The following is a 26,955-nucleotide window of genomic DNA, read 5'->3' on the forward strand; positions in this document are numbered from 1 at the left end:
TCATTAAAAAAAAACTTCCACTACCATGGCCTTGAATTAAAAAAAAACTTCCATCTTTATGAAAGTGTTTTTAATGAACTTTCGTTTGAAATTTCTTTTGACGTTTATTCAGTAAAGTAGGTATTCGTTGCCGACTTTTATAATATTAAATACCTATTTTAACAAGATATAATATTAGCAGAACAAAAGCAAAGATTTAATTTGAAATAATATACGAGTTTCTATAATAATATTTATGTTTTTATCAAAAAGAAATGCGAACCTGAGATATTAGTAATAAAACTTACATAATTGGTTATGGCAGAATACATTATACTTTGTTCCTGATTTTAGTTGAAATTAAAAAAAAAACTCTTCAAGACATTTTGTTCCGCAAACGTCAAATCGATTAAGCTGTCATTATCATTATATCGATCATCATAATCCACTCGGTTACGACTTTCCGCGATCGTCTTTATTACATACAAACTTTTGCCTGCGACTCCGTCCACGCTGAGTAAAAAAATCATACTGATACGGGATAAAAATTCTAAGGTCGTATTTTTGTCTTAAGCTACCTCTCCCCTATTTTCAGTAAAATCGGTTTAGCGTTTTTAGGTTACAAGCAGTGTGACTAACGACTTTCTTTTATATAAATACAGATGACGTGTACGGATCCGGACAAATGTTGCTGTTTATAGAAAAACACAAATACACAAATTACCTAGATAATAAACTTTTAACCTACTTCAGAATGGTGTTATCAAATCGTACGTTTTTTTTTAGTAAAAGGCAATAGTCAATATCAAATAAGGACAGGTAATGAAAACAGCAAAGTAAATAAATAAAACGCACAAAATGCCTATTATTTTTGCTTGTTTTATTTTATATTAGTAGAACTTTGTAACTTACAATACAAGAAATATACAAAGCTAATGTTAAAATGTTTAATAAAAAAAAAGATTGGTAGCTTAGAAATATAAATCATTTTTTTCAACGACAAGTTTATTAGCCAGTCTTAAGTGTGAAAGATATCTTTTTTCCTTATTTATGAATAAAAAACAACCTTTATTAAACTTGATATTAAGTTTTTTTTTCTAAAAATATATATGAATTGCACAGTAATTGATCAATAAACGATTACTCACGAATGAGTAATAAGGTTGTATTGTGACTTTGCGGAACTAAAGGGTGCCTCAGAGTCTGCTGCGTTAGACAATTAGTGCAGCCTTGTGATATAGTCCAGGAGCTATGATGATTATTTCATACCTACATTCTTCTTCTTCGTCGTTAAAGTCTTGTCAGACTGGTCGTGGTCATCACGTATCAGGGACCCGCTTTACCAGGCGCCGCCACTCCTCCCTAGTCACTGCTTTTTTTATACATTGGTGCAGGGGTGCATATACAGCCAATAACACTGATAACAAAATAAAAAATATGGAATATAAAACTATAGAATAATTTAAATGTTACTAATTCGTAGTACATACAATTTTTGACGAGACATTTTTTCTATATAAATAAAATGTAACGTTTAATCCCAAGTCTTTATTATTGCAAGGTGTTGGTAACTCTATACAATATATCAAGTTTTAATAAATAAGATTTATTAAACAGATCACGTATATCTTTGGCATATGGTTTTCGAATTCGCTATAAATTCGACGTATACATGAATATGCCGGGCGTATTCGATTCTTGGGATTTTATATCAGGTTTTTTAAAGTTACAATCACTTGAATATTGAACTTAATTAGAAAAGTAATTACAACTACAGAAAATTATGGCATATTTTATTTTAAATTAAAGTCATTTATTAAAAAAAAAGAAGCGAGTAATTTTTGTCATCAAAAATTTGATTAATGTCATTCTTATACATCGTGTTTAAAACTACAATATTTGTGTTAAACTATATTAATATGTTTTATTTACAAAAAGGCCTTCAGCATTTCCAAGGTTCTACTAAGTTTTATTATATTAGTACACAAAAATTAGCATAAACAATTATTCTATACGCGTAAGGCTCCTATGAACTTGTATTTGTTCCTTTCAAGCTGTTAGACTATACGCTGCAGAAAATATCCCAACTATTTAACGTCTGTCGTAGACCATTTCACGTGTAGTCGCGTTTGCGCGCGCTGTGAGAACGCACGTAATTATTATAACGAACATGTAAACGGATTACGAGTAGAAATAAAAACGATTTAGTGTTTTTAAATTAAAAAAAAAATAGAGCCGTTTTTTTATTCTGTGACGATTGTGAGCGATGCTGTTTTTCGTGTTCATAATTTTGGCGGGATATTTATCTGTCAAATGTGACGATGCAAGGTATTTGTTTTGATTTTTTTTAATTGATTTTGTTGTAATAATAATTGCTATGAATATTTATTTAATAGTATTATTTAAATTAAATAAATCGATATTTATTGTCGTTTTGTGTTGCACAAATTTTCGCGTTATATGTTTACAAACATTGAATTGAAATATTGCAGCGGTTGACAAAAACCTGTGTCGTCTTGTACGTGTTGTTTTTTGTGTTACAATTTTTAATACGAGATCACCTTGACATAACGCGTATGTTTCTTTGTTTCTATGATAAATTTTTGTTCAATTGGCAAAAAATTATGTGTCAAGTTTATTAAAAAAAAATATCGACTCATGTAGCCAATTTGAACTGCTGGCAACTTTCAATAGTATTCGAGTTTTTCTCTGCTACACACTGCCTATCCATGTAAAAAAGATAACTTTTTTTTTAACGAACTTCAAAAGGGAGGTTCACAATATATCTGTATATTTTTTTTTATTTTTTATCGACTCATATCTTACTAATATTATAAATGCAAAGGTTTAGATGATTTGTTAGAACGGGTTTTGATGAAATTTAGCATATATGTAGGACGTAGTCTGGCAGAACACATAAGCCAATTATTACGTTTTTTTTTAATTCCGCGCGGATGGAGTCGCGGGCGACATCTAGTTAATGAATAATTGATTACAACATAATATTTTCCTTTTAAACATGAAAGTATTTTAATAAATATAATAACGTATTTGTGTAAAGAAATTGAGAACAAATAACTATTGTTAGGAGAAAGTTAGTCGACTTTATTTAAGAGGTGAGTTCAAGAATTATACATTCGGACAAATATCTACATGCATTGTTGGTTGTTACGTATGACTCATCGGTTAATCTGACATCAACTTAGTAGTCTTACTAATATTATAAATGCGAATGTCTAGATGGACGGATGATAGAAGGTATCTCCAGAACGGCTGCACGGATCTTGCTGAAATTTGACATAGACGTAGAACATAGTCTGGAAGAACACATAGGCTACTTATGAAGTTTTTTTTTATAACGCGCGGATAGTCACGTGTGACAGCTAGTTTACTTATATAAAAATCTAGAGTTTATAACATGTTACAATAGATTTCTACTATTAAACAATCGTAGAAAAAACAAAATTTCATACAATTTTAATCATTTTACTTATTCAATAATTTTAATTTATATTATTACTAGCTGTTGCCCGAGACTTCGTCTGTGCGGAATTAAAAAAAAACTTAATCAGCCTATTTGTTTTTGAAGACTATGTTCTACATCTATGTATTTCATCAAGATCCGTTTAACTGTTCCGTAAATACCTTCTAGCAAACATCCATACATCTATACTTTCGCATTTTTAATATTAGTATGATAGTAATATTGCTATAAATTTCTCTATAAGGCTAATAAGAGAATGTGTTTTATTGCAGAACTATGAATAGTCGTAACAATGTCGCAAAAACCCTCACAATATGTGCTAACTGCTTTACACATAAAAATTGCATTTAGCAAATACATTGCTTTACATACAAAGAATTGTCAACGAACAAGAAGATAAAAAAAAGTTAACAAACAAAATGTTATCCTTATAATAATTATTATAATTAGCCTCTTATTTTCTAAATTAATAAATGAAAAAATACACAGTCATTTTCCATTTTTTATCTGTTACCGTTTTCGACCAGGATTTACTTGTTATTTCTATAATGTCTGACTATCGGGTTTCAGGTCTTCCTCTGTCAGGACTTTTGCCGGACCAGACCATGGGGTTGTCTGTATTTTTATACTTATAGACTATGGAATTAAAAAAAAATTAAAAATGCGATGTATAATGTTGGCAACACTGCATTTATAGTAATTGATGCTTTAATTAAATTAGTAATTAAAACTAATATTTTATTATAAATCACATTAGTGATATTTCCGTTAGTCAAAATTATTTATTTATATTTACACTGACTTACTATTTCTAATAAACATGGCAAAATTTGACACCAGATTTGTTATGCAAGTCCTAGGTTCGATCCCGATCTCTTTCAATGTTCGAATTTTAAATTTTATCTGACGTACTAATTGTAAAGACAAATATCGTAATGCAACCTGCACATCATTATCTGAGAAATTCAAAGATGTAAATTCAATAAATCCGACCAGCGTAGTTGACTAAGGACTAATCACACCTTCTTTTACTTTCTTTAAGGTGCTTAACAAGCAAGCGGCAAGTTAAATTCGTCGAAATAGCGAAGCGACCGCTGCTCATAGACAACCGCAATTGTAGATGCATTGCTTATATTTAATCGAAGGGGAAAAGAGCGCACAGAAGGAGGATATTTACCCTCTCTTTGCAGCTTTATAAGATATGCCATGTCTCCACCAGATCATCTGAGGGTTAAAGATCCTCATCCCGTGACCGTGCGTAATGTGACGTCACAAAAAAGATGTAAAAAAGTTCATTGTACTACCACCCAGTGCCAAATCCAAAACATTAACCAGTATTTTTTCAATTTGGCAACCGGCCAGTAATTTTCACTTCAAACGGCTGCTATGATTTATTTACTGTCTTCCGTAAATTTCCTTTTACCAAATGAGGGTATAGAGTCTTTGTTCATATTCCATTTCCAAAAAATAAAAAAACAAAAACTTAGTGAACAGAACCATCTATGTATTTTATTTAACCTAACCTAATCTATGACGTGTCAAAAGTTATGCCGTAGAGTAACGGAATAATTTTGATATTTGTTTTGTTATTATTTATCTCATTGTTACACGTCATTGTGGTTATGACAATACCAGTAAATATACAATTACGCAACTAACTACTCTAATAATTCTAATAAAAATACACTTTACGAATCATCATGTTTATATGCAGAATTTTTTCCCTCTTTTTAAGAAAAATGCTCTAACGAATGTACTTAAAAATTGACACTTTTAAAATTAATGGGCAAAAGTACATACAGCTATTTTAATCTATATTAATATTATAAAAAGGAATGATTTGATTATTTTCATTGAATAAGCATAGAAAGTATTAAACTGATTTGAATAATTCTTTCACTGTTTAAAACACTTCACGGTTGACAGTTATTTATCACTGCTTTTTTTTTAATTCCGCGAGGTCAAAGTTGTGAGCAACTGCTAATCAAGAATAAAAAAATATTTACATACATTATGGTTGAATTTATTCTTAGAGATGCTATGACAGGATCTTTTATATTTTTCCTTTCTCTATCCGATTGCACCAAATCTGTTCTATATAAAACACATAATAAATTGCACATTGTTACTAATTATAAAGAAACCCTTTGTCTTCAAATGTTTGTTTTTAAGAGTCAAAGACTTCAAACTGCGCAAACACGGTCCGAACAGAATCTCTGATAAAATAATAAACCACGTCTAAAGAAAGTAACATCTGTTTACTGTGGATTTACACTGGCGAAACACGCAAACAAAACATTATTTTCTCTCATTCTATTTGAAAAAAAAAAGAAACACCATTGTTTAATACAGCTGTTTCGTCAGTGATAACATACGGTTAACTAAATTATGCCATAAAAGTATAATTTTCTTTTTTTAATCAAGGAAGTAAACTACTTTTGTTATCTATCTATTCAAAAAGTTTTACATTTATAAAGCTATAACCACAGACTTATTAAAAACAGACATGTTAGTTTCACTAATTAAAAGGACTCAAATAAAAATTAAAATCATTTACCGTGGTTTTCCGAGTCCAAAATCTCTGTATAAAACATAACATAATCCCTGTTATTATCTTTGACAAAACTGACAACAATGTTTCAAACGGGGATTATGATCTCCGAAACCCAAGGTAAATCAGTGGAATTTTTTATGTATGTATAGGGTTTTGATAATAAAAAAAAATCATTATTCAGTTATATATTTATTTCCTGAGTATCTTAGATTAAATAAAATACAGTTATTACTAGAGTTTCTTATAAATATGTTTACATAGAATGTAACAGCTTATTTAAGTTTAATGATTCAGTTATATTAACGTTTTTATGTTTTTTTTTTTTTTTTTATTTTGAAATATTAGCAGATTTTTTTGTAAATTTACTAATATTTCTTTAACCATTCCAACTAAGCTCTAGGCTTGTGCTAGGATATGGTTTACGACAATAGTCAAATGGCGGGATTCGAACCCCCGACCTCGTGGTCGGAAATCCGTACCTTTAACCATTAGGCTATTGACGCTTCAAACGACACGGCTGACGGCTATGTACCTTTTGATATTACAAAATAAATCCTAAGAAATAAATGCAACATGTAATTTAGTGGTTCTGTTAAAAACCTGTACAGTCAGCGTCATATAGATCGTCACAGACAAGATATGCAAATATATAGGTACATCAAAAGTAATCAATTATATCGGTACAACAAAAGTCCTCAAAATAATAGATACATTCACCCTGCTCAAATACATCGGTACATACACAGCGTCAAATATATGAGTACATGCAAGATGCTCATAAATATCGTAGCAGCCACAGCGTCATAAGTAACGAAGCAGTCAAGGTGCGCAAAAATATCGGTACATTTGACAAAATTGAACTCTATCTCTATATAGTTGTGATACAATTTGGAATAAACTACTTCTGTTACATTCATTTGACACTTTGCATCAAACCATTTTTCAAAATTTACTAAAAGTGTTCGACGCGGATGACAAATATTAGGTAGATAAAACCAACATCAAATTTAAGTTTGTCATCATATATGCTAGTTTGGTCTCGTGGCCTTACCGTTCGCCGCCGTTGGTACGTAAGTTCGGCGGATCAAATCCCAAGCAACTATTTTTTTTTTAACTTTTTAATTTTAATATCGAAGCACATGTAATTAAACTCTATCGCCGTAGTTATTAGGTACTTTTTGATATTGCCTTGGACTGAGTTTGACCGTTAAAGTACTTTTCTATTTCAAACAAAAATGAAGGAGATAAAGCGATGCTATTGACATGTAATTTGTTTATTACTCATGTTTGTTAAACTTGTACCGGTAAAAATAACACTTTTACTTTTACCTTTTACTGATACTGAATATATTTAAGAAACAAAGAAAAAAAACTGAATGTCAATATCCAAACTACATCAAATTTTTGGTCGATTGCAATAAACATTCCAGTGTGCGTGGGCGCGCACACATATGTAGATAACACTTGTACGTATAGTTTCCGCGCGTACCATTCTTAAAACCCGCAAAAACAATCCACGCTCCGACCACTCACTTCACCCGCGATGGTCTAACCTAGTTGTTGTTAACTTTATTTAAATTTCTTTCTACCCGACAGCGAAAATTATAAAAAAAAATTGTCGAGCAAAATTTTACATTACCAAATTTTTACTAGTTATGAAAAAATAACCCCGTGATTGATAAAATGATAAAAAAAGAAGCCTGAGATTCGAACCGGTAAAGTTATTAAACATATTACGGCAAACATACTAGAACACTGCGCCAAACTAGTATATATTGTGACAAGGCAAAATTTGATATTAGTTATTACGTATCTGTCATATTCGGCGTGACAAACTTTTGTATTTAAGCGTTATGACAGGAGAAGAAAAATATTGGGTTGCCCAGTAAGTTCGTGCCGCTTTATAAGGAAAATTGAAACCCTGTTCTCTTAAATTTTTGGAAATGTTTTTAAATTATATTGGTACGACTCTATACCTAAAACGTCTTTTATTTTTGGCTAAAATTTTAAAAATTAGTTTTTATCTCAACCAATGAAATGAAATTATTCACAATATAGAAATTTTTGTGACGTTTGATAATGGTGGAAATCCGAAAATGAATCCACTTCAGCTACAGTCTATTGTAAGCTTTATATCGAAAATCAGAACGAACTTTCCGGACAACCTATAATGTTAATACAAAGTGTCAAATGAATGTAACAGAAGTAGTTTATTCCAAATTGTATCACAAGTATATATAGATAGAGTTCAATTTTGTCAAATGTACCGATATTTTTGCGCACCTTGACTGCTTCGTTACTTATGACGCTGTGGCTGCTACGATATTTATGAGCATCTTGCATGTACTCATATATTTGACGCTGTGTATGTACCGATGTATTTGAGCAGGGTGAATGTATCTATTATTTTGAGGACTTTTGTTGTACCGATATAATTGATTACTTTTGATGTACCTATATATTTGCATATCTTGTCTGTGACGATCTATATGACGCTGACTGTACATTACATTTTACTAAAGAGAATTAAAAGGTATGACAATTTGTTTTGGCAATGAAATTCAACACTAAACATCCATTCAGACCGAGGCGGACAGCAGAGTAGATTTTTATTTCTAATAAAATTAAGTTTTATGCAATTGATAAAAGGTTTAAATTTAATCTGTATGTTTTATAAAGAGCATAAGATGAAAAGAAAAATTAAGCCTTGTTTCAATTACGTAAAGTTCAATTTTATTTTCGATTAAAATCTTCTTCGCTCTGCCATAGGCAAATCTATCCCGATATCTAAAACTCCACTGGAGTTAAATTTTTGTTATGTTAGGCAGGTGGTGAAATGGATAACTATAGACAATATTTGTAGTTTTAATATGATTTTATTCTTATTGTCTATTACAGGTTACATGAATAATATTATAAAAACTAACTGAAGCCTGTGACTCCGTCTGTGTAGGACACACAACTAAACTTAATTAGTAGTCTATGTGTACTTCCAGGCTATGTTTTACATTTATACCAAATTTCAGCATTCTGGAGATATATTCTAACAATCATCCATCCATACATCCAACAATGGCATTTACAATAATAGTAAGATGTACTAACTTTTTTATTACTTGCATGAACTCAAGATAAAATATCTGTTTAAAAAAACATTCTGGTATGTCCTCGGAATCATGTTACACATTTTAAATTATTAATTACAATATTATTAACAAGTCCACCATCCACCAACATACATTAAGTTTCATACACAAGTCCATACACACTGTGTCTTAGAATTTTAATGATTTTGCAAATAGAGCAACAGTAGCTTGAGTTTTATCACCATTGAATCTTCTTAGTTCAACAATAGCCTGTTCTCTCGTGAACCCTAGATTAATAATTTCTTCCACTTCAGTTTCACTAAATGGGTCTGTTGGTAACACGGTCAAATTTGAGTCTCCGAGACCAACCCTTGCATTAGGTTGCCCTGGAGAAGACCTTACAGGACTTTGAGTTACTGGTTGATTTGTCCCTATTGCTTGATTTACATTACTTTGACCCTGTCTTAACTTGTCTTTACCTTCTTGCAATGTTTGATTGACCATTTCATCATCAGAATTACCAGATAATCTAGCACAGTCTGGTAACTCAGATTCAGGAAGAAATGGAGTCTCCGTACCAGTGGTACCAATGTGTAGCACATTTCGTTTCAAATCAATAATACATTGATGTCTTTTTAACATGTCTAATCCAAGAAGCATATCCATTGGTTGTTCTTCTAACACAGAGAAAGATGTTGTTAGAAAATCTTTCTCGATTCTCATTTGCACCATGTGGATCCTGCCAATAATACGTTGCACACCAACACCCTTAGCTATTCCCGCCCATCTTGTATCCACCAGTCTCATAATATTACATCTTTCTGCACAAGCTGCAGACATAATGGTTGTCTGAGCACCTGAATCGATGAATGCTTTAACAGGAAACCCATTTACATGGCAATTAATATACAACATCACAACAGTACCGAAAATCTCTGGATTATATTCCATAGCTGCTTCCATGTTAGCTTCAATATTCTTCTGTCTTATTTCTTCCGCAATCATTCTTTGTGCTTCTGTATCAAATGGATCTGCATTCATCATTTTTATCCGTTGTTGTTGACGCTGTGATCTTGCCTTTATCTGTTCTTGTAAAATAGAAGAAAAGGTTTCAAGGTTACCACTTAGTAAGGCATCTGCGAGACGTGGGTTATTTTGTTTGAGAAGTGCTAACTGGTCAGGATTTGCGAGGAACATTTCCCTGATGAGTCGAGGGTCTTCGTCCGCGGGGACACTTCCGGTACCCATTGATGTACTAGCGGCACCGAGAGGAACTTGGATACTACTGAAGTCCAGGTTTGCCAACCCATCGTTATTATCAACTGTCATGCTGGAAGGGGACCGAGATAAATGAAGTAACACAATAACATCTCCATCACTAACTCCGTGATCTTTTAAAGATTTCTTGTCACCTATTAATGGTTTGCCATTGTGGTTTATTATAATATTCTTCGCCTGAACTCCAGATTCGATTTCACATAACGCTTTAAAATTCTCCAATTCCAAATCTTCGGCGACATCGATGACGAAAATCTCATCATTTACAGTAGTAACGGTTACTTTCATCGTGAAATATTGTTTACCGCTTTTTTTTTACAAATGGACACTGCACTCTGTGAAATTTATATTAAGCAATGACTGGACAAAACATTTTACAAAACGTTTGATATCACCACTTGTCAGCGATAATGCGATCGCAAATAACAATAAGAACCGCTGAGTTACTTCACAAGTTGCTAACTTCACAACAGTAGTTTTTTTTATAATATTTTTCGCTATTTTCTAGACTTCGTCGGTGACTGAACTTTCATATAGGTCATTATTGGTTTTGATTATCAATTAGTAGAAATTTGCTTGCTATTCTACCTGTGTATATAACCGCTTTCTTCATAATGTTATATTATTATGACTTTATTTATGTTCAATTATGGCTTTTAAAATCTATAAAATATGTTTTTATAGCATAAATCAAAAGTAAATTGTGAAAGTTGCTAGGCAACGGAGCTTTGCTGTTTCGTTAAAGATCAAAACTTTGACCCAACGAAATAAGGTTACTTTTCCTCTGTAGTTTTTTCAAACATCATGGATAAAAAATCTGATACGCTTATGATTTAATTGAAGTTATATAGTTTTTTTTACATGTACCATTTGTAGTCGAAGGCAAAGTTAACAAGAAAAAAGAGCTAAAAGACAGTACATTACAAAGAATGATCATGGAACGGAATACATTATGTTTTATTTGGATTGTTAGTTTTTAACGTAAATAATTTAGCGAGACAGTTATGTTTACTTATCTCTGATATAATTTAGTATTTGAGAAAAACTGATAAATAAGGGGTTAAAAATCTGATATTATATAGTGCGTAACGGAATATTATTTTTTTATCTGTAGCTCAGTAACTGTAACCCAGTAACCTATAGCAACGTATAGTTTATTTCTGTCAAATGTTAAACGAACAAACATAACGAGTGAAAATGAATATGAAATAAGAGGTGTTTTTTTTTATTTTACACGCAAAGGTATCAAAGAAGTACTTGTATATATGAAGGGCCAAAATACTGATGAGAGGGTTTAGGTTATGAGGTTAGAAATGCTCTTTTAGCTCTTTATACAAGTTTTAAAGAACTTTGATTAACACCATAAAACATTTCAAAAGAAATTCGCAAGTTAATAAATCCTTCAGCTTATGTGCCTGTGTTAGACATCGATATCTATAAATTGTTTTTTTTTTACTGTTCAAAAGTAAATCTGTTTTTTCTCGAAATTCACTGTTTAAAACATACAAGGATTCTTTAAAAACCATGTCTATAACCTATCACATATCACTTAAACTCATTAAAGGACAGTCATAAGGCAGTATTGGATGGTAATTTTACAATTTTGGTATAATCTATTACAATAAGGCAATAAAATAGTGTTACCTAATTATTGTAAGACTAGATCCAAAAAATCAAACAAACTCAAACAAGTTGTAATGCATTGGTTTATTTACATTAGTAATTCAGAACACAGTTTCAACACCTGTCTGCCGTGACCCATCCCAACTAATTCATGTTAGATCATACATGGCTGGATGCAGTCAGTACCAACAACTTCAATCAACAAAAGCAGCACTTTTCAAGCACCATAAAACTATAACAATGATTAATTTATGAACTGACTAGAAAATACAGTCTCAACACTTGTGTCGTTGAACACCTTGGTTTTCCCACTGCTTGTTTGCCCCCTTCTGTTATAAAAAAAATACTTATAAAACTGCTTGAAAATAGCACCTATCAAATCCAATTTAATCTTCTAGATGTCAATGTGTTTCTTGTTTTCTTCCTTTTTTCATTTTTTATTAGTAACATAAGGAAAAATTCCAAATAATAAACACAATATTTTTCATTCTGTTAATAATTTTGTAACAAATTATTAAATTAAAGCTTGACCGATTTTTATATTTAACATATTCAGCCAGTCTGAGAATGGCTACTATCTATTTTTAATCCCATAAAGACGGAGTCACAGTCAACGGCTAGTTTCATTATATAATTTGCATTATTTTTTCTAAATAATATTTTTTAAATTTACGTCTAAAATTTAAAACATTGCATATGAGTGAGGTTATATATAATACTGTAAAATATATATCTTGGTTATAAGAATAAGAATAAATTTATTTCACAAAAACACGTTAGAATAATATACAGTGAAGTATCTTGCAGACCCCGAACTAGGCTGACTCTGTATCTCGGGGCCTAGGAGTGCACTAGCCATAAACAAAATAATAGTATGTACATATCATGTAAAACTAAGCTTGATATTTATGTTTACCTTTTCAGCATCTATATATAAAGTTTAGATTTTTATTGTTAGAAAGCCATAATAAATACCATAAAAAAATTTGAAAATTGCATAGAAAGTAAGACGGACTGGTTTGTTCAAATTCAATAGAAATTAGAAATTATATTTACATATGTCACTGGCTGGCAAAGTAATTTATTATTAGCTGTCGCCCTTGTAAAAAAAACTTAATTAGTTGTTTTCTTCCAGACTATGTTCTAAATATAGGCCTAATTTCAATGATTCCCTTTGGACCTTTATATTTTTGATCTTTGAACAAACATCTAAACTTTCGCATTTATAATATTAGTAAGATTTATTTTGTAACATTTGAGTTTTACAATTGTAATACAATATTGATAAATAATAATTAAAAAAAAAACTGTTAATATTTAAACAATAATATTAATAGATGGCTGTTGTTTTTTTTATTATCTCTAGTTGACATAAAGCATTATTTTCTACGACATAAATCAGGTTACGTTTGTCTAGCCCTGACCTGGATATGGTACATCTCGTAGGTTCGAACAGACTCGGCCAGGAATCAATACAATACAACCTTGGCAATTTCACGTTGTGTTGTAGATAGATAATTCTGGAATCAAAGGACGCTTATTACAACAAAAAAGGGTCTTGATAGACAGACAGACGGACGGACAACAAAGTGATGAAATCCTATAAGGGTTCCGTTTTTTTCCTATGAGGTACGGAACCCTAAAAAGGGGTTGATTTTGATGATTATATTAACGCTAATTATTAGTTAATATTCAACATTCTTGGAATAATCGAATAACACCGAACTCTTCAAATTGTTTACCCTTATGAATATAGGACGCAGCCGCAAAATCAAAGGGGACCAAAGCGTACAAAGCTGGTTCTTAATATCAAAATAAGTCGTTTTAGTACGCCATAATGTTAATAATATACATGAGAATGTTTGGATATTTGTTAGAAGGAACCTCCAGAACGGCTTCATAGATCACGCTAAAATTTGGCGTAGATGTAGGACATAGTCTGGAGGATCACATAGGCTACTAAGTTTTTTTTATTCCTGGCAGATAGAGTCGCGGACGATAGCTAGTATTTATTATTAATGCAGATTCAAAAAGTTTTTTTATTCGACCAAAGTACTGCGGTAAGCTTTACATCAATGAGAAGCGAAGTTTTAATTAATATTGCGATTAAATCGATAGCCGCAGAGAAATGCCGCCTTTTAATTACACAGATAATCCAGATCAAAGCTATAAGCGTTCTTTGTGGCCAGTACGACCTAATTAATTATAGGTATTTAAGTTGGCACATCGTGCAAACGACTACTATTGTTTTTCATGTGCCAAATTCAAGGGAGTAAGCTTTTTAATGGAAGCATTAAATGGCGCAACTTTAGTTTTTATTAGAAGTAATACAGATAAAAAACTAACGCAATCAGTTTAAATATAAAACGATCGTAACGTGAAAGACGGATATTACGTTATATTATAAATATTTATCATTTCACTGTCAATATTTGTGTAGGCCGTTATTTGTGACCTATATTATATTTGTCTGGGCTACGTTGGAAGTTTTATTATCTTGTGTAAATAAAATATTATGTAATACCCACAAGGAAGACTATCTACTTATTTTTAAACTATTTTAATTCATAAAGTTGGAAGAGTTTTTAATTCAGAGTTTAAGAAGTAAGTATATAACTATGTTCCAGATAAATTCGTTCGATGGACCATAATTATTTTAGCCTCTCATTAGTATACCAAGTGAAGTTTTAATTGCTGACATTGCATCAAAATTGTGTGTTTTTAAAGTTATTTCTCTATTATTATTTTGTCAGTGTAATTACCATTTTAAAGAGAGTTTTTTTGTAATAGTATAAGGCGGCAAACGAGTGAGCGGCACAGTTACATTCCCCTTCCTATGCGACCCCAACTTTCCTTCCCATTCTATCCTCCTAAGAAAAGATAAGTAAGGTAAGGAAAGGCGGAATAAAATTAGGTCTCCGGATCGCACTCTCATCAGACTAAATAAGGAATGACTTCCCCTTGACGCCTGTATTCTGTGTGGTCGTGGTATTGCATCAGGCAAACCGGCCAGTTATAAAATACTACAAAGTAGTTATATACTCTTTGGCTAATTTGTGCAAACGGATGTTGTTGCGTCTACCACTGTTGAGAGAGATTTTTTACAATTGTTTCGCAATGGTTATCCATCATTATATGTATGAATCAACTGAAAAGTGGATGCGACTACAAACATTCCACAATCACAGCTCGGCACTTGAAGTTTGTTGATTTTTGATAAATGTGCACTATTTTTACAATGTTTGTTTTCGGTCTTTTTAATGTTTTTTTTTATTTTATTTACCTACTACCTTCCAATATGGCTAAAAGATTTGTATCAAATTAAAGTTATTTGTACTTAAACACTTAAAGATAACGTTTTCAAATAAAGGCAGGGCGTAAGTGTTCGTAACAGCGTCTTAAAAAAATTTAGCATCAAAATTAAAAATAATAATTTTATAGAGTTGCTATAAAAATATTGCATAATTTAATGATATATTTCCAAGTATACAGATTTAGAAAATAAAACAATTGAAATATAATTTATTAGAAAATGTCGATAGTAAACAAACGAGAAATAACCGTCCTAATTCCACGAAGACATTTGGTCCTACGAGCAGATTTCGTGTTATGTCTGCGCAGCGCGTAAGTTTTACTAAGTACTAATTTATTCCAGGTACTTCTTGAATTCCTGTTATATTCGATCACAAGTCTTAGGTTTGATTTATTGAAATACTAGTTGTCGCCCGTGACTGCGTCCGCGTGGAATTTAATAAAACTTAATGAGTAGACTTTGTTTCTTTTAGACTACATTTTAGAGACGAGATATCTTCAAACAAACATCCATACAAACATTCGCATTTAATATTAGTAATATTATTAAAATTCTTCTTGGTTGTTAAAAATTAACACGAATGTTGTCGATAAGTTGTTCCATTGAAACAGGCTACGGTCATAATTCCCCGCTCTCCCTTCGTTCCATACATCTAAGCAAGCTATATGTACCCAATCGATAGACCTTCAACAAAGGCGTGTGCAAATTGCCAAGCGAATATTATATGTACATCTCGTTATACCCAACAACGAAGTAAACAGAGGATCGACAAACATGGCCGCTATGACATTTACTTTTTAATTTTTGAAAATTGTGTGATAAACTGAAGATACATTTTATTATCTTACTAATATTATAAATGCGAATGTTTAGATGGATGGATCGATGGATGTTCGTTAAAAGGTATCTCAAGAAGGGCTCAATGAATCTTGATGAAATTTGACATAGACCATAGTCTGGATATACACATAGGCTATTAAGTTTACTCTATGCTTTGTGCGGACGAAGTCGCAGACGACAGCTAGTTTTGATATAATGGTAAATAAAGGTCTTATAAACTCGTGTTGTAATTACGTGATCAATTTCACCATTGCATTGCTGGTTTCGATAAAAATGATAAAACTGTTCGTAGAACTTCAATCTACTTCATAACACTAGATGATAAAGATTCGAAGAATATTAGGAAATTTTTTAACCCTTAAATGGACGATTTTTTTTTACGTTTTAAAAAAATATATTTGTGTAATAGACATGTATTACTGTCTAGGAAAAATGAGTAAAAAAATCTAGACATGAAGTACAAAATTCGTTCAGAAATAAGAACTAGTTGTCAAAATTAACAAAAAAATAAAATAAAGATAATTTTATCTGTGATGTTTAGTATGTTGTTTAAAAACAACATTGTCCATTTAAGGGTTAAGGTTAAAAAGAGAACTTTCTCAATTGTATTTTATTTATTATGTTGGTATTTGAGGTAAAAAAAATTATTCATATGTATAAAACCTCTTTGTTATATAAAATACTTTTTTATTTTATGCAAACGTGTTGATAAATTTATGAATAAATTACAAAAGCTCAATCCAGTTTGTGTAATAAAAAAAAGGAACGACGAAGGAACATAAAGGTTTTGTTGAGCGCGGCTGACCGGTCTCCGATCGTAATCATAAATATAGGTTATGTTTTGTTTACACACCGGTCTAATGTTGCCATGGTACGTGGTATAAAATTCCTTAAATATTATTTATTTGTTTACAAGAAATTTTAATATTAATAAAATGAAATTATATATATCTTTCGAGTTAATAAGCTGTAAGTGGAAAGGTAAATTAAAAAAATAATTTTGTAAAATTTGTATGTTATGTTATCGTATGATACGTTAGAATCATAAAAATTTACGTCCTATTTAATATTTATCTAACGCAATTAAAAATGTACCCTATTAATAATTTTTATCACCAAACAAATTTAAATAACCGAAGCAATCTTGAATGACAAGCATTTTTCATTGCTTACTCTACGACTATGAATATAAATAAGATGTGATATCTCATCTAAATCCACGCAACAATTAGAAATTTCACAATATTATTACTTGAGTATAGTTTAAAAATTAAAAATTACATGAAAATAACGAATGATAGATCTGGAGAATGACAACTTGATGCGGAGAACATAGCGTGCATTGACATGGAGATTATTTTTTAGAAATTGTATCAAAAATCATATTTTAATTCGTACTTATTTCAAGCATATTTAGGTAAAATTATGTAACGTGGTAACCCTGGTCAAGTGGTTTCGGTTCATTGACCCGCGCCGCGCCGCGATCGTATGTCACTGTCAAGGTGACGTTATTTGAGGCGCGAAAAGTATTATGTCACTTGTCACTCTTGATTTATTGTTCTTTAATAGTTAAGATTGAAATGGATGAGTTTTAAATCGAAACATCTATGCTGAATTTATAGGTCATTCAATATGGAACAGCAATTGAAAATGAAGTAATATTTAAAAACATAACTTGTCACTATATCGAACATAGTTTGGAAAAACACAGAGGCTATCCCGGAAAAGAGCGCGAACGAAGTCGCAGTCATATTAGTATTAAATCATTTTTTTTTTACTTTTACTTTAAAAGAAGAACAGTAATCGATTTTTATATCATACATATATTTCTAGTCAATAGAACTACACCCGCATTTAGTGTTGCAAAACGATAGCTAACGTGAGGACACATTTACAATACCTTGTTTGTGTTAGCAATATATTATCTGTATTCATATGTAAACTTATCTGATATCTGCTATTATACTATAATCTACTAAATATCTACTTATTTAGAACTAGCAGTTGCCTGTGACTTCGTCCAAGCTCTCTCTCTCTCTGCCTAGCTTGCATCCCACATGGTGGTGGACTTCGTCCACGCTGGTTTATTAAAAAAAAATATAAATTTTTTGAGTTTCGTGCCTCGAAAGGAAAAAAACGTAACCCTTATAGGATCACTTTCTCAGTCCGTATGTTCGTCAAGACCCTTTTTTAAGCTAAGTCTCTTGAAGATAGTGAAGCTTCCCAACAGTGAAATTTTTCAAACAGTGAAATAGATGAATGTCGTAATTTAAAACAGTCTTGTTTTTCTTTTGTTTCCAGTAACTACTACGTGATAGAAATGCCGACAGATGTCACCACAGTCAGATCACAGAAACCGTTCAACGTGTACTGGAATGTACCAACAATGCAATGCAAATCAAAGAAATTACCATTTACTAATCTTTATGAGAAATATGGTATCATACAAAATTCAAATGATAGCTTCCGTGGTGAAAAGGTAACGATTCTATATGACCCTGGTCTTTTCCCTGCACTCCTGAAGAATGAGAGTAGCGGGAAATTCAAGTTCAGGAACGGAGGTGTGCCCCAAGAAGGAAATATAACAAGTCATCTTGATGCATTCAGGTCTACTGTGGAGAAGAGTATACCGGATGAAAAATTTGATGGTAAGTTTTTGAATATAGGATTTAACTTATTATTGTATTGCCGACTAGAGGTTTCTGTGCATCCTCTCCTCTGTCGATTAAAGGTAGGCAACGCATATGCAATTACGTATGTCTATGGGCAACGGTCACTTCGCTATTTCAGCGATTTCAGGTGGCCGCTCGCTTATTTGCCATTTTATGATATTAAAAACCCTATTGTTTTATAATGATGGTAAAACTATACCAAATTGTATTTAATAAAGATTTCGACAGTTGTATAGTGACCCTAAAATCTAGTTCTCATTTCCTCTTGTGTTGGTAACGACTCATTATCATCACGGATAGACGAAACTATGTTAAATATTATAATTAATATAACGTAATTAGGATTTTTAATTTAATTAACTGTAAAACCTTCTAATTGGGAAATATTATCGTATTGCAAAAAACCTACGGTAAAAATTATTTATGGTTAAAATAATATTTTCCCTTATAACAACTAAACCATAGATTCTGACTGAAATTGTAACTTTAAGAATATCTTAACTGGCGTGTACTTACTAATATTATAAATGCTAATGTTTGGATGGATGGATGTTTATCTGAAGGTAAAAATAATTACATTCTTTGGTTCCGTATTATATTTTTTTAATTTAACCGTTTAACAGCTGTCAGTTCTAATCCCTTCTGACTTGTACACAATTAAGCTTTAAAGATTTCTTACTTATTATAGAAAATATATTTATGAAATGGCTTTGTCGCACGCACACATTGCAAAAAAATTTAAAGAATTAAAAAAACAAATCAATATTAAAGAATAACAATTGTTAATTTAATAATATTATATAATAAATGCGAATGTTTAGATGGATGGATGTTTTTTAGAACGTATCTCCAGAACGGCTGAACGGATCTTAATGAAATTTGTCATACACGTAAAAAATATTCTGGAAGAACACATAGGTTACTAATTTAGTATTTTTTTCAATTCCTCTGGACGGAATCGCAGGTGACAGTAAAATTAAATATACAACAAACAATATTAAAAATTTATAGTTGAACTGACATGTTCAGATTAATGTCTTAATTAATGAGTTATTGATGCTTAGTATCGAATCAAACAACAATAACGCGAGTCACAGAAGCCAATAATTAGATGACACAAGGTCGCTTCTATGGAAACTTTTCGAGTCCGCAAGTTCATATTAAAAGGAGACTTTGAACTTCGAATTCGAATACTTCGAAGTTCGGATATTGGTTCTCTGCTGGCAATTAATCGTAAAAATAACTTTGGAATTAGCTTCACATACCGTCACAAATCTTACTTCTTACGTTATAAATGCGACTGTATAGATAGATAGATGGATGGATGGATGGTATCACCAGAAAGGCTTAACGGATTTTTATGAAATTTGGTAAATTTAATGGATGTAGAACAAAGTCTGGAAGAACATAGGCTATATATATTTTTAATTTCGTGCGGACGGAGTCCACATGTTGAGTCATATGCAGGTTTGATGACGTATCAATGACGTCACAGCTCGTGCAAGAGATGTTAATCTATAAACATATTCCTTGCAATTAGTCATCATTTTGTTTATATGACAATTATTTCTTTATGCTATGACAAACAGCTATCGTTCAAATATTTATTTACCAGTTACCAGATGAAAGATTCGTTTATGTTAAAATCTAGAGACGTATTAACAGACGTGACATTTTTGGATGTATATGTCCTACTTCAAAGAAGACAGGAAACATTTAAAGTATACTAGCTGTCACGCGCGACTTAATTAGCCAACGTGTTCTTCCAGACTATGTTTTATATGAATGCCAAATTTCAGCGAGATTCATGCAGCCATTCTGGAGATACCTTCTAACAAACATCCATCCAAACATTCGCATTTATAATATTAATAACATTGTATTACTCTGTTGTCAAGTCGAAGTATTCAATTTGTATCCCACGATTTGCGTGGTAAAGGTAAAGAAAGTAAGGATAAGGAAAGAAGTTTTGACATTTTTTTTTATATCATACGGTGGCAAACGAGCGAGCGTACATCTGAAATCGTTGAAATAGCGAAGTGACCGTTGCCCATAGACATACGTGTTTACATATGCGTTGCCTACCTTTAATCGACGGAGGAAAGGATGCACAGAGAGAAAATATTTTCCCTTTCCATGCATCCTCTCATCCGGAAAGTTCACATCCACTTCCTATCCTTTCCTTATAAGAAAAAGGGTGGGAAGGGTAACTAAATTAGGCCTCCGGGACGCAAATGAACAGGAAATTTTGTTTGTTCCCTTTCCATAAAAGGTTACAAAAACAGCAATTTTAAAATTTAGTGTCAATGACTGGTAAAATTCAAAAGTATACAAAATCTGGGTTTTACCTTAATACTGATAATAGGAGACGTTTAGTTACTTTTGCTTGTTAATTTGATTGCTCAGTAAATAACGTGAATTATATTTAATCAACAATCTCTGTTTATACCTGTCCTATTATATTATACTATCTTGTCGTCAAGCGGAATATGTTAAACATTTTTAATTAACTAAAATTTTATGACTAAAATTAGATTTTGATAAAGTTCACAATTTTATATAAGTCTAATTTTAATCCACGTTTTCTTCCAAAGAAAAAGTGTATTTACCAGAGGGGTTACATCCTCTTTCTGTTCCTCTTCTCCTTCGTTGATGATAGGTAGACAACGCATCTGCAATTGCGCATGTCTATGTGCAACGTGGTTGACTATGGCCTAATCCCTCTCTCTTCTAAGGCCTTTCCTCCGTCGGTTAAAGGTAGGCAACGCATATACAATTGCGTATGTCTATGGGCAACGGTCACTTCGCTATTTCAGCGATTTCAGGTGGCTGCTCGCTCGTTTGCCACCTTATGTTATAAAAAAAAACACCCCTTAAATTAGGGTAGGCTCCGAGCCCCTCGGTGGGGACGTATAGTAAGCTGATGATGATGATGGGCAAGGTGCGCTTTGCTATTTCGGAGAATACCGGTGGCCGCTTACTTGTTAGCCACCTTATGATATAAAAATATTAAAATTATTATGAGGGGTTTAAAACTAAATGTTACTTAAACGGCAAAAAATATTGATTGAGTTATTCATAAATCTAGTCATTCTTAAAAGAAATTTAATATTAGGAATCAAAAGATTACACCTCTTATTCTTATAATCTTAATAAGACTTTGTTTGCGGCAAAAAATTTACGAAAGTTTTTACTTATTTTCCAGGTATAGGCATAATAGATTTTGAGTCATGGCGGCCTGTCTTCCGGCAGAACTTCGGCGTACTGGTGCCGTACAAAGACGTGTCTGTGCAGATAGAGAAGAAGCTGCACTGGTGGTGGCCCAACACATGGCTGCAGGAGGAGGTAATATAAATATAGTAGTCCGCAACAGTTGTCCTACTGTCCCTTGTTCGATGTAATCTTGCGTCTCTGATTGCTCAATCAGTGAAGCCCTAATTAATGCAACGAGATGGAAGTGGCCTTAATAAATGCACGCAATCTGGGTTGCCAGATGCATTCATATGTAGCTATATAACATATTAAGACAATGACTCTCTTAATAATAGTATTTTCAATATCAGAGACAAACTAACATACCTTTAATCACATATCACTCCCCTGCCGATGCATCTCCTCCTCCCATCTTTTCCTTATAAAAGTGCGAGTAAGCCTTTGAAACACTCATCAGACGAAACTTGGAATTGTTTCTACTTGACGCCTGTTTGTGGTCGTGGTATTGCACCGTACGAGGCCCATTCTTGCAACATATGTTGTTGCTGGCTTCTAACACTGTTATTTTACATTTTATACAGTGAAAACACAATAATATTATCAGCTCACTGTCCCTACTGAGGGGCTCGTAGTTAGCCCAGTGCGAGTTGACTTCACACATGTTTTCCTTGACCGTAAGATCATAGGATAAATGTACATATGTAAATCGAAAAACACATTGGTACATTCCGGGATACGAACCGAGGACCAGATAGCAAAAGCTTTAATCTCTGAGTCACCAACGCTCTGACATTAATACAACACAACGTGTAAACAGATAACAGATATCGATACCTAGCTATGATAGTTTCGGAACTAAACACGGCAATTACGATCATTTACGTTGTTAATTGTCCAGTGGAAGCGCGTCCTCTACTAATTGTTTAATTGGTACTTTTAACCGAACTGTTTTTAGCTTTACTAATACATCTCAAGGTTGATTATCGTAACAATACTACCGCTCTTGTTAATCTACCACTAAGGGAAACCTTAGGTTAGGCGTTATATTATGTGTACACTAAGTGTCCAAAACCGTAAGTTTCCACTGCTCAAATTTGTGGAAAATAATAAAAAACGAAAAAAATATTAACATAAAAATTGTGATCCGCATAAGTTCTAATATTTCCTTTTCCTATGAGAAATGGATGAGAAGAGTAAGGGAATTTGCCGGAGGTGGGGACCATAGGAAGGGGGACTATTCTGGGCGTCTTCTCCTCGGTCGATTAAAGGTCGGCAACGCATCTGTATATTCGGCTCTCTATAGGCCGCTTGCTTGTTTGTCACTTTATGACATATAAAAAACAGATAATTAGGGTTAACAAAGACTCTTTATAACCGTGTGTCTTCTATTCTTCGTCTACGTCTAATAATCTTCTTGTTCTTCCAGGCGAAAGACCGTTTCGAAGAGGCGGCACGTCAATTCATGCAGAATACAGTATCAGTGGCCAAGCAGCTGCGGCCGCGAGCTCGTTGGGGTTACTACGGCTTTCCTTACTGCTTCAATGTAGCCACAAACAACCCCGGAGAAGCTTGCCCAAATAACGTCATACGAGAAAATAACCAGTGAGTTAAAATACTTTTTACTGTCTTACTAGCTGTCGCCCGCGACATCGTTCGAGCAGAATTAACAAAACAAGTAGCGTATGTGTTCTTCCAGACTATTTTCTACATCTATGCCAAATTTCGGCGAGATCCATGTAGTCGTTCTGGAGATATTTACAGCTTCACCGGGCTTGAGGTGGCCGAGCGCAGATGGCGCTTCGCCCTTAACCTCGTTTAGATCATAAATCTCTAATAAAGTACAATTTTATTTTATACAAATGTCAATACCGTGTTCTAAACTGATAGTAGCGCCATCTAGTTAAAGAAATAACAATTGTTAATTTATATTTCCAGGATAAAATGGTTATGGTCAGAGAGCACGGCACTGTACCCATCTATATACAGTTCTGTGAACTTGACGAGCAAACAGCTGACGTGGCTGGTGCGGGGGAGGGTGAGTGAGGCGGCGCGGGTGAGGGGCGGGGGAGGCGCCCCCATACTGCCTTACTTCTGGTTCCGGTACAGGGATGCTGGCTTCATGACTCAGGTGAGACAAGAACCACAGATTTTCATTATCATCTCATACATCCCCACTGAGTGGCTCGGAGCCTATCCTAAGTCTGTGTCTAGGCCATAGCCAATGCTGGCCCAATGCAGGTTCACTTCATATAAGTTGCATCACGATGTTTTCATTCACCGTAAGAACTTCAGATAAATGTACATATGTAAAAACACATTGGTACATGGCAGGATTCGAACCCAGGACCTGCAGATTGTAAGTCAAGTCCTTAATCCCTGAGACACTGACTCTCGGATATGGATCTCGGAACCACAAATATGAATTATTTTGTTTTCTATGACCACACTAATTTTAATCAAAAATTTACAGCAAGACTTGGACATTGTTCTTAAAACATTGTATAAATCTGAAGCATCAGGCTTCATTATCTGGGGAAGTTCAAACGATGTTAACACCGTTAATAAATGTAATAAACTACAGGAATACGTCAATAAAATACTAGGACCGGCAATCGCGAAATATGTTAAATACAGCATAAGATTAGATGATGAAACTACTGTCATTCCCGAAACTATAACAGAGAGAGAAACAATTCTGACAACAAATAATATAAACGACACAACAGATTTATTAAATCCAACAAATATAACTAATCAAGATACTAACACAAATAAAACGATAAATATGAAACTTGAAAATGTCGAAATTCAAATAGATCCATTTAAATTTTCACAAGACACATACGAAAGGAATATTTTACAGGAAGTTGAAGATGAATTAAATAAAAAATCTGCATATATCTCTGATACAGATGATATCAAAGATATAGATAAAAAAGACGACCAAGGTCTTATAGAAATATTTATGAATCTAATAAATTCAAAAAGTAATAACGATTTAAAAACAAACAATACAAAAAATTATTCAGTGCCATTTTTAGATTATATTTCTATCATTTTAATGACAAATAATACTAATGTAAATGCAAGTAAAGACTTAAATAATGAAAATCAAGTATCGATTATAAATGAAGTCACAACAGAAATACCATCAACAACATATAAAGATAACGATTATAATGAAGTTAACACAATATTAAATGAATTAAATAATTTAGTTGCAAAGAAAGAAACATTTAATAATGAATTTTATATAAACACAGAACAAACAACACGAGAAATTCAAACAGAATTAAATACAGAAGAAACACTAAGTACTCGTACTTATATAACTAGTGAAGTAATCAGTACAACTGAATCACAAATATATTCTTCAACAGAAATTAACGAAGTGAATCTATTCGATACAAAATACATTGAAACTACAACAGATAATGAAAATATCGAAATTAATACTGAAACTGAAAAATCTCTTACAACTGAAATAACTGAAAAACTAGATGAATATACAGAAATAATATACTCTACAACTATGTTACCAACTTCAAATAACTTAGAAGTAACAGATGTGTATACAACGAATTCAAATGAATACGAAAATTTATTAGAAAAATCCACAAACGAATCTTTAGATTCATACGATGAAGTCACAGAGATATCAATATTAGATGATTTGGAAGATAAAATATCAAAGAATACAAATGAAGAATTAGAATACAATTATACAGCTTACAGTCTACCTTCAAGTATAACTGATAAGGTGGTTGTATACATTTTATAGCATTTCATCACTTTAACAGTAGAACTCCAACGCAATGACACTTGTATACATTGTATACAAAATACACAGTGTGTGGACACTTGTATACATTGTATACAGAATACGCACTGTGTGGACACTTGTATACATTGTATATACAGTGTGAAGACACTTGTATACACATCGCCTATTTATAAGAACAACGTGTTATGTTTTAAACCACAATTTTAAGGAGAGCAATCTTATATTATTAGTGCAAATGCTTGGATTGATGGATGTTTGTATGAAGGTATCTCTAGATCGGCTCAATGGATCTCGACGAGATTTGGAACAGATGTATATCTAGATATAGTCTGAAAGAACACACAGGCTTCTAATCAAGTTTTTTTTTAATTGTTTAAAATTGTTCTCCTGTAAAATTGTGGTTTAAATATATCAAGTTCTTGTAAAGAGGTGACATGTTGTCTCTACTTTATCAAAGAAAATGAAAGAGATGCAAAATATGTATACAAATGTCAATGCAGTGAATATCACAAAATAGCTTTTAGATTTGCATTTTCAATGCTTGTTGAAATTGTACTTAAATATTTGTACGAATTTAGCTTTATAATTAACTAAAACTTAACAATTTGCTTGCAAGTTAGTTTTATTTTTAATGACTCTAAAGGTGAGGATAGACTAGAGTATTTATTTGTAGCAGAACAACAGAGATACGTTCTAGTGTAACCTTTCGCAAACCGAATGTTCTTGGAAACTGTACTTTTACCTGTATTATACAATTCGTAAGAACATTACATTGAAATGTTTGAGAAAATACTTTAGTGTATACTCACCTTTATATTTTTCGCACGTAAAATATTAAAATTTGGTTTGTTTCATTACATATCCGGTTAGTTGTTTATTTTAAGAATTTTAAACCGTCAACGAATAATAATGATAATAATTTAAATCATTATCTTATTGTAAAATCAAATCTGTCGCCATTCCTTGAACCATTCTTTTCACTAAACAAACATTTTTTAAAAACACACATATTATAAAGATTTCTGTGTCAATTTATTTATGACAGAACCCAATAATCTATCCATAGACTACGACTTTAAGATTACGATACTTAGGGAACGTACTCATACTACGTGACCCGTTTAGGGGG

At 32.3% G+C, this 26,955-nt stretch overlaps 2 protein-coding genes across 3 annotated transcripts in view; one reads left to right on the forward strand and one right to left on the reverse strand.

The window, feature by feature from the left end:
- Nucleotides 1-2,117: 2,117 nt before the first annotated feature.
- The window catches only part of LOC106118667 (hyaluronidase PH-20), a 25,696-nt gene continuing 858 nt past the window's right edge, over nt 2,118-26,955 (forward strand). Inside the window, exons 1-6 of one of the 2 annotated variants that reach the window (XM_013313358.1) lie at nt 2,118-2,307; nt 18,459-18,805; nt 22,035-22,174; nt 23,469-23,644; nt 23,978-24,170; nt 24,513-25,802. In XM_013313358.1, the coding sequence (XP_013168812.1) occupies nt 2,246-2,307; nt 18,459-18,805; nt 22,035-22,174; nt 23,469-23,644; nt 23,978-24,170; nt 24,513-25,802 (2,208 nt within the window). In that variant the 5' untranslated portion in view covers nt 2,118-2,245. Of the gene's footprint in view, nt 2,308-11,542; nt 11,688-18,458; nt 18,806-22,034; nt 22,175-23,468; nt 23,645-23,977; nt 24,171-24,512; nt 25,803-26,955 lie in introns of those variants that run through there. The other variant, XM_013313359.1, reaches the window with a different exon arrangement.
- LOC106118669 (DNA damage inducible 1 homolog rngo) lies at nt 9,101-11,059 on the reverse strand. Its single transcript, XM_013313360.1, has one exon. It carries the CDS (start codon nt 10,667-10,669, stop codon nt 9,293-9,295), a length of 1,377 nt encoding a protein of 458 aa, XP_013168814.1. The 5' UTR covers nt 10,670-11,059; the 3' UTR covers nt 9,101-9,292.

Source organism: Papilio xuthus, unplaced genomic scaffold, assembly GCF_000836235.2.
Source record: "Papilio xuthus unplaced genomic scaffold, Pxut_1.1 DF827570.1, whole genome shotgun sequence".
NCBI lineage: Eukaryota > Metazoa > Arthropoda > Insecta > Lepidoptera > Papilionidae > Papilio > Papilio xuthus.